An 11,606-nucleotide genomic window follows, 5' to 3' on the forward strand; every position below is an offset into this window, starting at 1 on the left:
ATCACTGTTCGTTATCTTCACCTTGCATATATATATATATATATATATATATATATATATATATATATATATATATATATAAAAGATAAGATAAGATATTCTTTATTTCCTCCAAATCAATGGAGAGTATATCATAATCAAATTATAAACTTATTTGAACAGAACAGGAAAAAACATTTTTATATTATGTACATATTGAAACTAACGATTACAATCTACAGATTACGGCAGTCTATGACAAAAAAACCCTCTATTTTTATACAGTGTATTTGCGACAGTTAGCATGATTTGCTTCCATTTTGCATAAGAAATATTTTCAAAGCTTGTACCTTGAACACAACCGATTAAAGATAAAAATTGCCATTCGTGATCTTGATATTCAAACAAAGCATACTCTTCTACACTGAGTATTTGTAGAATATTTTCAAGCATAGTTTCTCTGTCTTCCAAAAGGTTAAACAGCTTAGCATAAGATGCATATTAAGATTATACGTATTCCTATTATATAATGGACACAATTTACAAACAATTTTCATTTAGGACACTTCTACTAAAAAGTTAATCAACAATCTTTTGAACGGGTCATCCTTAACAATTTGCCATAATATATAAAGCCTCAGCTTTGTGTGCAGTTTCATGAAAAAGTACATATCAGTGTCAACGGAAAGAGAAGCAAGCTATTGTCTTTCTTCTGTTGCCCATATTGCTTTAATAACAAGTTTGAAAAATTCATATTTGTTAAAAACTGCGGTACTGTTGTTTTTGAATAAGTCAATAACTTGATATTTTTCTACTGTAAATTTAAAGACGTTAGATTTTTATTTTTTTTTTATTTTTTTTATTGCTTTTTATTTATTTATTTATTTTTTTTTTGCTTTTGTTTGAGAATTTTAACAGCATTCGTACTAGTGTTAGTTTAGTTTACCATTGCCGTCATGGTTCAATAAACGCAGTTAGTTTATGTAACCGAAAAGAACATAAAGACGACTCTTGCAGGTATCTAACTGCGAGATATTTTTATTTTCTTAAGTTTACAGTTCCAGTATTTGTGTCTAAATGAACATGGTCGGTGTTATCGTGGAAATGCATGCTTGAACACCTCTTAATCATTCATCAACGATTACGTTTTTTTCCCCTCTTTTTTTTTGGAAGACTAATCGTTTACATGTGTTGAATGACCCCGTTTGGCTGATGTAAAATCAATGGAGATTGGAGTTTCCATGTTTCCACTCAAAAGCATATGTTCGGTTTACTGTACAATTAAAAGTGGTGAATGATGGTAAACATGGATACACAGAGACATTTCGACAAACAAGGGAGCAGATTTAAAAGCCTTTTCTTGGGCTTTATACTTATGTGCAACTTTCAAGGTAAGTCTTTAGTTCATTTTATATCACAATTTTGTTGTTGGTCTCTACAAGTACACAATGGGCGAGTTGTTGTTGTTAATATGATAAAGATGGAAGCATTTTGCATGAAACTCATCAAAATATTTTCAATACTAAAAAATTATAAAAACCATGAATGTAGAAATTGGGGGTTGGGGTATATATTCATTTCTTTTTGTTTTATATATTTACTATTCATCTATTGCTTGCGCTTTTACTTGATGTTGTATTTGTGTTTAAGCAGGGAAACTAAAACAGGATCTGCTAAACATCCACATTTCTGTGAAATCCCCTGCTCGATTAGTTTACGATATGTGTATGAATTATCGTTAATGGATTAACAAAAGGGTGCAGAACAGAAATGTAATCAGAATGGATATAATTGTATTGATTTGTACATGTAGGAATATAAAATGACTGCCCAGATCTCCAGAGGGGAACGGAAAGTACTGGTTATCTTATTTCAGTCTGATAGAAACACTATGTCTTGTTTTATATGATATATTGTATTGAAACCCTTTTAAACTCGATATAAATCGAAATATATCACGAATCTCTCTCTCTCTCTCTCTCTCTGACTTACATACTTATACCATGGATAATTAGCGCAGTAGAGAGAGAGAGAGAGAGAGAGAGAGAGAGAGCTCATACTTCAGTAGGTGGTGTTTCCTAATTTACGAAACAATCCGTCAATTTTCAAAGGTTGGTAAAAGATCGAAACACTCCCATAGCATTTTTATTCAAACTCTCCTTAAAGTCTCTTTTTGAATTCCCACTATTTTAAAGTTGATATTACTGTAATTCATAAGAAATCGATTATTTTGCTCCGCGGTCAATGAACAAAGCTAGGTATATGCAAACATGATCAAAGACTACTATAAATCGCTTATACTACAAACACGATAATAGAACATTTAATGTCCACATATATTATAAGAAAAAAACAAATAGATACATAAAAGTAAATAATTATTTTTGATCGTCTCTCCTTGTATGTAACCTTTCCAGATTATTGCAATGTGTGTATTTATATTTATAATTACGACTGTGTATTTATATGCATGTACATACCTCTCAATTCCGGACATAATGTAGGGCCTGGAAGATTAATAACACTCTCTTAATTAAATTACCTGTGACTTTTATTGTCTTCGATTGCTTAATTTTCGACCGTGAAGCCCCTCTAAGTATATTGACCCCAATAGTGATATATGTACCTGTTTTTATACACATAAAAACCTCCCACTCATAAAGCAAAGCATTATCATATGCATTCAGGAAATGTGCAGAACACTTTCTAAATATGTATAGACTATTACAGAACAGAACTAACATCTGCACTGATGGAATATATCTAATTTCGCTGTAAGAAAGTAAAGCGCTAAATTTAATCGATGAAAAACAGTTTTTGCATACTTCAACAAATTACAATATTTTTTTTCTTGTCTGAGGCTCATTTAAGGAAGTAAAAACATTTTAGTTTTGATTTCTCTTCTCTAAAAACTCATGTAATTAAGAGATGTTAATTTTGACATGCCCTATAATTATGAACTCCTGTTTGATAGATATTAGTGGCCAGGAGAGGGCGCTGCAGAGCATTATAGGATACCGCGGGATAACCGGCGTGGTCCACATAGAACCCAATTTTAGGGTGAACACTTCCTTGGCTGTTCTTACTTTTCCTAACATACGGGAGGTACACATTGTGGAGATCCGGGAAAATAGGGTGCTTACTGACGTAATGGAGAGGTGTCAGGACAGGGACCTAGGACGAAGGTGCGTGTAATGTCTTCGTGTTCTCCAAGAGATAAAAAAAGAATCCGCTTTCTAGACTACATGCATTTATTTCAACAATATTCTATTCAGTACTGAGTGGGATTGAACAAGGTCACGGGAGAAACCCTCTACAAGAAAAAAAAAAGTTTCAATGATTTTTAACCAAGAATGAAATGTTTTCATGACATTTAACATAAAGAGGGAACATAGTAAGTGCTGTATATAAGAATTGTAAACTTTATGGATTTTCACCAATTTCTTCGGAAACGTTTTTGTGATGTAATTTTGGTATAGACATGCTACAATGCTAATGTAAATATATGATTAATGTCTATGAACATTCAACTATCAATGGAAAATAGTAGGTTCAATGCAAGGCCTAGACATGAAGATGATATACAGTATGAAATAAGTCGAAATAAACTTTATGTCCAATTCTAATTTTATTAATAAATTTTATTTATAAGCTGTGAAAGTGATGTCAACCATTCTTTAAAAAAAAAATCTCTCAATGGCATGGAGCATGGGAATATATATTTAAAATGATTATTATAAACACTCGTTATGTGCAAACAGAAGAAAAACCTAAAAAAAAAAAATAAATAAATAAAACTACATTACACTAGATAACCGAGGTTAGATAACTTTATCGTAAACAAATCTATAAGGAAGAATTTTAGGCTTGTAAGACAATAATTATCTAATTAAAAATATTACATATTCATGTGCCTGCTTTGAGGGCAAGGAGTATATACAATTGTTAAATACTGGTGTTATTACTGAAATGTAGAAGATGATGGGGGCAATTTTCATTAAATTGTGACAAAATGACAGCTTTTATCGTTCTATTTTTAACTATTCATTGCGTCGAAAACCTTTCGCATCTCTCCAGATACATCATTGAGACGTGGCTACTTGTCCCTGGCCAAGAACATCGATATTTTGTCTTGACCTCTGATGCACGCTCACTTAATGGTGAGTTTAACAACATTTTACAAACAACTCTGAAAGATTTACATTAAGCAAAACTTAAATCAGGTTGTAATACATTCTTTAATGTCTGATATTTTAAAACTATGATCGTTTTATTGATAGGTAAACATGCCTTAAGGCCTATTGCAAGGAAGCTTTTAATTTAATTTTTTTGACCGAATTCTTCTTTTGACGTTAAAGTATAATGGTTTTTCTTTTTAAGACGTTATGTATAACTTTTTATAAAATGTTTTAATTAGGTAGATCAATTTTGCTGACTAACACCGAAACCGGAGAGAGAGTATGCGGTACTCTTGAATCACGTGGATTACATAATACAGCTGAAGCGAAATTCCTCTCCAGAATTGGAGGACTCGTGACATTTAGACAACCAGAAAATGACAGTGTTGCAGACACGTCTATTAGAGTCAACCTCTTCAAAACACAAGAAGAAAACCCAACTGCAGAAACTCTTTACTGGTTCCTAGTTCCAAATCCAGATCGAGATCAATACAAGACGACCCTGGACGCAGAATGTCGTCTGCCTCTGCCGTTCCCGCCCTCTCTCCCACAGCTGTATGCGATGTCTCGCAGATTCGGTCGTATGCGAATTGGCGCCAACAAGAACGAGGCAACTTACACTTTCATTGATACCGGGTTTCCACTGTCAGGGCTGAGGACAGTTATTGGAAATATTTTGGTGTTAGCCAAGGGAACAGGCGAAATCATCTCATGTGCATTTATAAGAGAAATTGAGCCAAAACAAGCGACTGCATCTGTATTTAATGACGGCGTTAAAGGTAAAGAACAATGTCAACGTGCGTAAATTACATGTACATCAATCACATGAAATTATTGAATTTTTACGGTTCGTGGGTCAAGTTCTTTACATCTATGCTTTTATCATATTTCAATTTGCAAATATGTTCTTACCTATATACAGTACATGAAAATGTACATTTATACATGACACCCAATCGAAGCAGGAAGCACCATTTGATATAAAACGGGATATAGTATTATATTATATAAATACAAAATTAATCAACAGTTGAACAACAGCATAAAATGGCTGAAATATTGCCAAAAACGGCGTAAAACCCTAATCAATCAACCGTATTGGAAACTAAGCATACAAACTGCCTGGAATATATTTCAACAATCTGAATTACCAATTTGAAGATGAATGTTTATTGTATTTTTAAACATTCACTTGTTTGCTTGGTCTAAATAGATACATTTTTTATATTTTCATTTCCAGGAACAGTTAAGTTTTATCAAAGATCCCCGTATGATATAACGGTTGTAAGAATATTACTGAACAATCTGCGGGGTCTGGCTGGTGGTTACCACATTCACAAATGGCCGGTACCCCAAAAGCTTACCGCATCGGACAATGTATGTGATGACAATAGTATCAGTGGCCATTTTGACTTTCTAAGAGAAAAACCGAAGTCCCCTCCGCCTCGAACCGGAACTGCTGACCAATACGAAGTAGGTGACTTAAGTGGTAAGTATGGACTCCTGACTGAGCAGGACAGTTTCAGTGGGCAATTTAGAGACGACAATTTACCTTTATTTGGAGAGTATAGTATTATAGGACGTTCCTTTACTATCCACCGATCTTACGAGAATGAGCGATGGGTCTGTGCAACCATTCAACCGGTAGGTAGAGTTACCAAAGCCGTGGTCAAATTCATGGGACCTGTCATCGGCCGAATTGTGTTTGCGCAGACTCGGAATGACTATTATTCTGATACGCACGTGTTTGTGGAAGTAAGTTATGCCAACGGAATACAAAAACCAACATTTAATCATAACTGGCATGTGCATGAAGATCCTGTTTGTGATTTATTTAATGATAGACCTTGTAACTGTTCGGCGGCAGGGGGGCATTTTAACCCTTTTCGTGTGGACGTTAAAGGAAATTATGCAGCTAAGTGTACATTTTCCAACCCCTTCAGATGTGAACTTGGAGATCTATCCGGCAAAAAGCAAACAATTAATGTTAGAAGCAACAATACTGTTTGGTATCGGAATTACTTTACAGACACGAACTTGCCTTTGGGAGGCCCGCTCAGCATTGTAGGAAAATCTGTCGTAATACACGACGAAAACAAAGGCAAGGGGCGTTTGGCATGTGCAAACATTTTCGAAGTTCCAGCTCGGGCTTTGTTGGTCGAAAAGTGGTACAGCTCGGAACCATCTTCTGTAACGGGGCTTTTCGAATTCGTCGGAAATGTTCCACAGTATGAAGATGCGATCACGTGGACCTCTTTACGTTTGTCGGGGTTACAAGGTCAAGCTGCAGGGTATCACATACACACCGAACCAGCCAATCCAGTTTCTCCAAATCCTTGTGAAAATAACATTGTTAGTGGGCATTTAAACCCATTTTTCATAAACCAAACCAACAGCCCACCCACAGGAACGGGAACCCACGATTTGTATGAAATAGGTGATCTAAGTGGCAAATATGGATCTATTCTGGAGGGCAGGGTAAGTTCATTTTGTAGCAAGTTATTTGGATATTCTTTTTATTTCCCACAAATATGTACAGTATGACTGTTGGACACTATTCATTTTGGATGTTCTTTATTGTTTGTACATTGAAATACGCATTAATCACCGTACTGCAGATTCATTGAAATCCGTAGGGGCCAATTTTCTTCGATTGTAGATATTTTACTGTTTCGTTGGGAGGTACTTTCGTGGATATGATTTCTTAACATTGAAGAATTGTATAAAATGTGTATTTCGATGTTGTTTGAAATTCGTGTGATACGGGTACCCATGGAATCCACGAAATTTGAGCCCCCGCGAAATACATGTATAATGATTTCACAATATATCATGTAATCAAACACATCCCATTTACAGGATACAATTCTAGCCTCAGGACCTGATAATTTTTTGCCAGTTTCTGGTCCATTGAGTATCAGTGGAAGATCTTTGGTCATTCATCGGAGTGATGGATCGAGATGGGTGTGTGGAAACATCGAGGAAAACACTGAGATGTCTGGAGGAAGGGCTGTACAAATGATTGCTAGGTTTACCAGAGGCCTTTTGAATGGTTTTATTTTACTGGTAAGAAATAAACATTTTGTAAATTTACATCCTTCAACCATTACATTTTTTTCTTAAAGAAACTCAAACTATATTCACGATCAGGAAAAGACAACTTATTATCTTTAACCCAAAAAGTAAGACAAGTGAATTCTCGGGATATCAACTCGCAACTCGCTTTCGCTGGATCTATCATTACTAGTCCTTCGTGTGGCAAAACTTGTGGGATGTTTTTCGACAGCACACTTAGCATGGAGTGTCAAATAAATGTATTGACTACATCATGGTAGTACCAACTTCGTAATATCGGTAGAATTATATCCCTTATATCAGAGGGTGCGTGCAGGACACTTGTTAGATCACTGATTACATCCCGTCTTGATTATGGAAATGTACTTCTTTGTGGTGTTAATTCACCATCCTTGTAGAAGTTACAGAAAGTTAAAAAAGCCCACTGCTGTCAGGCTAGTGACATGATCACGGAAACATGAGCATATTACACCAATTCTGTTGTTGCTTCACTGGTTACCTGTGACATGTCGAACGAAATATAAAATCCTGTTGTATACTCTCAAGGTTCTACATGGATTAGCTCAAGCATACATCCAGAAACTAGTTCACGTCTACCATCTTCAGCGAACACTTCGATCTATGGACTCGTTATCCCTTTTAAATTCACGTGATCGTACTAAACTGTATGGAGAAAGACGGGTTGAAATGTACTCATCAACCTTATGGAAGTGCCTCCACCGCGGATTTCATTAGCTTTTTTTTTTTAAAACAAATGAGCTTTTAAATAAAACATATATATATAAACTTGCATTTAATTTGGAATTCTGTCATAATGTAAACAGTTGTTTTTACAGGTTGATATCTATAAAAAAAAAAACATTCGCATAAACTTTTAGTATGCCTTAGATTTGCCTACCCTCAGTAACTCTGTTAACCTCCGTTTAGTATTATTCCATGTCCGTTTTATGTATTTTTAATTTCTTTTACATGTAAAGCGCTATATAAATGTGTATTGATACTAAAGTTTGTAATAGAGCATACGTACATTGTACATGTACGTATACCAAATTTCAAAATTACATTGTATATCAGTACACTTTATATTGAGTGAGGACAAAGAAAATATGCTTTGAATAGCTTACTTAAAAATACAATCCATTCTTTTGCAGAAACAGTATGTTTATACTGATAACACGACAAGCGACACTGAAATACTGATAGACTTAAAATTTAGAAACAACGAAAAATTAAGGGTAAGATTCTTCTCTTTTATCCTCATTTAATATGTTGATTTTACTTTGATGACTTTTTTTTCAAATAGGCATCAACAACTGTACTTTATTTGCTACATCGCTACTGAAAAGACTTTTGTTGATTGATACATGTATGTCTGTACTTACCTTCCCAGAGTCGTTATTTTCTCTCTTTAGGTAATGGGCCTTAACTGGCACGTGCACGTGCATAGCATTGTAGAGGGAGGCACCTGCCAGGATGCCGGTGCACACTACAATCCTTATGTTGTTAATACCGTGGTAAGATGACTCCTAAATTAGGACTTTTACCTCAAGTTGAATGCTCGGCTGATTATTGAAATTGTTTCATTGCTTTATAAACTATAGGTTCCACAAATTGAAAAATATGTTCATTATCAAAAATGCTTTATTGCCTTATAAACTAGGAATTCCACCACAAGTTGAATACTCTGTTTATTATCGAAACTGTGAAATTTAGAATTACTAATTCATAGCTATGCTAAAGGAAATATTGTTATATCAAATATTTATCATTATACGCATAGGGGAAATTTTGGCGCTTAATATGTGCCCGCATAATTACTATAAATTTCCCTCACGCGTAAATAACCACTAATACAGTAATAAGCTGGTGGCGGTGACCTAGTAATGAACAGGGCCTCATCTGGGAGGTTCCGGCTTCGACTCGTATATCGATCCCGACTCCGTGACAACCTAATCGCCCAATATTAGAAATGAAAAGGGGTCTTTCGGACTTATTTTGAACACGAAGGTCCCTTATCACGGTGGACGTTGGCACGATGAAAAACCCTCATTGCTACGGCCTAAGAGCTCCATGCATAAGTTAAAATATGCTGTGTTTCACTCACAGCAGGTTCCGTATCTACACGAGTGAACTTTTGTCGAATGAACGTAAAACTACATACAAACTAAGCATCACCATCTCTTATCTTCTTGTTTAGCTCGGGTATGACGAGTGTTCGTTTACAAATCCCTATCGTTGTGAACTGGGAGACACAAGCGGAAAGCACGCTGTATATGAAATAGGTGGAGGTCCAAGATTTTTCACTGATGTTAATTTGCCGCTGATTGGTCGATTTGGAGGTTAGATAATTTGTTTTAACTATCAAAAGTAATAAAGATTCTTCACTGATGTTAATTGCCGCTGATTGGTCGATTTGGAGGTTTGATAATATGTATTGATTATCGAAAGGTATAACATATTTCGTATGCACACTATTAATAGATCTGAGGAATTCCCAATACATACCTTTTTACCTTGATCGATAAATTAAGTCATTAAAAACATTCTCATTGGAAATATTACTGATTTTATTGTAAATTAATGACAGAAGTAAGAATTGTGATGAATGAGATTTACATACATGTATAAACATAAAGAAAACAATGGTTTGAATAAATACACCCCTGCATGTTTTATTTACATGTTATTTTTTTCTTTTTTCAGTGGCCAACAGATCATTTGTAATACACGAACCTAACAGGGGACCCGGAAGAATTGATTGCGCCAATATCGTCCCAATTCTATTATAATATATGTACTTTGGTTTGGAATAAAACACGTTTTCTTATTACTTGCTCATGTTAACGAGGAACTGTCTTTTATAAAAAGCGGTATTTTGAAGGACGTCTTTGTAAGATATCTATAATGAACAAGTGACGATAACGATCAAAGATCAATATAAAAACTCCTATAAACAATACAAAATTGATAACAGGCAAACACAGACCCCTGGATATACCAGAGGTGGGATCAGGTACCTAGGAGGAGTAAGCATCCCCTGTCGACCGGTCACTCCTGCCTTGAACCCTATATCTTGAATTATTCGTTCAATTGTTTAAAATAGTTAAATTTCTTTTTCGTTATATTTTGATATCACAATCATATAACATTTCTAATTAAGGAAGTTGGAGTGCCAGCTTTTCTACATATGTATGAATCAATACTTATCTTATTTGCTCAAATATATTATATCTGTTATATGTCTTAGGCACCTGATCTCACTTCTGGTATATCTAGGGGTATGTAAATACTCAACTCTATTTTGTATTTCTGATAGGAGTTATGAGATTGATCATTATTCGTTATTTTCACCTTTTTATTGAACACTTTCCAGTTGAGGATTGCCATTTCAAATTTTGAGAGGGTTTAGAAATTACAATATATTTTGTGAGTGAGATATTCCAATTAAAAAGCCATACATCTGCATAATTTTGCATTTCTGATTCACTATAATTGCCAATAGTTATACCCTTATACACGTAGTTCGGTTTTCTGATAAAAATAGTAAAACTTTTATTCATAGGTAGATGTAGTACATGTAATTCATTAATTTGACTGACATCATTTTTCACTTAGACCATTGGGATTAATTGTTGCTTCAACAATTCGATGATTAAAACCCTTGCACTGTACATGTAATCCCCACTTTTAAATTTCTTCTTAAACTTTGAAGTAAGGCGTATGCTAATTTTATAACCTGGTTGGATTTTTAAACACCTATATTCTCTATGATGATTTTTTGCATATTCAGGTACTAAAAATTATTTTATATTCAGTCTTCTAGTATAAAAATTATTCATATAGGGCTCATGGTGGGTGTGACCTGTGGACAGGGGATGTTTACTCCTCCTGGGCACCTGATCTCACCTCAGGTATATCCAGGGGTCCGTGATTGCCCAACTCTTTATTTTGTTATATTGCTTATATGAGTTATGAGATTGATCACTCTTCGTTATCTTCGTCTTTCATCTAGATTGTCAGAAGACAATGGCTTATATTTTTGTCAGAAGTCAATAGTGTACATTTATTAAGATTAGATATTACATTCTGTTCATACCGCCAGAACTGTTTTAAGCGAATAAAATCAAAAGTATATTTCAAGTTCAAAAAGATTAAGTTTTACACACCATGAAAGGTGAAGATAACGAACGGTGATCAATCTCATAACACCTATAAGCAATACAAAATAGATAGTTGGGCAAACACGGACCCCTAAACATACCAGAGGTGGGATCAGGTGCCTAGGGGGAGTAAGCATCCCCTGTCAACTGGTCACAGGTTCATATGAGCTCTATATCTTAATACGGTAAATGGAGTTATCCGTAGTTAAAATCA

General features: G+C 34.7%; 1 protein-coding gene across 1 annotated transcript; it reads left to right on the forward strand.

Moving 5' to 3' along the window:
• Positions 1–595: 595 nt before the first annotated feature.
• On the forward strand, positions 596–10,062 carry LOC125645568 (uncharacterized). Its single transcript, XM_056142494.1, has 10 exons — positions 596–1,370; positions 2,954–3,164; positions 4,057–4,139; positions 4,397–4,936; positions 5,398–6,635; positions 7,017–7,223; positions 8,384–8,467; positions 8,645–8,746; positions 9,430–9,571; positions 9,936–10,062. The coding sequence occupies exons 1-10, from the start codon at positions 1,274–1,276 to the stop codon at positions 10,019–10,021; spliced, it is 2,790 nt and encodes a 929-aa protein (XP_055998469.1). The 5' UTR covers positions 596–1,273; the 3' UTR covers positions 10,022–10,062.
• The last annotated feature ends 1,544 nt before the right edge of the window (positions 10,063–11,606 follow it).

The sequence above is a fragment of the Ostrea edulis genome, chromosome 6 (genome assembly GCF_947568905.1).
Source record: "Ostrea edulis chromosome 6, xbOstEdul1.1, whole genome shotgun sequence".
Taxonomy (NCBI): domain Eukaryota; kingdom Metazoa; phylum Mollusca; class Bivalvia; order Ostreida; family Ostreidae; genus Ostrea; species Ostrea edulis.

Bases quoted from the DNA above. Each gene is read 5' to 3' on its own strand.
- LOC125645568 (XM_056142494.1), top strand. From the start codon at position 1,274: ATGATGGTAAACATGGATACACAGAGACATTTCGACAAACAAGGGAGC. The intron at 6,636-7,016 runs GTAAGTTCATTT...TCCCATTTACAG, and splicing joins GATCTATTCTGGAGGGCAGG to GATACAATTCTAGCCTCAGG. The intron at 8,468-8,644 runs GTAAGATTCTTC...TTCTCTCTTTAG, and splicing joins GAAACAACGAAAAATTAAGG to GTAATGGGCCTTAACTGGCA.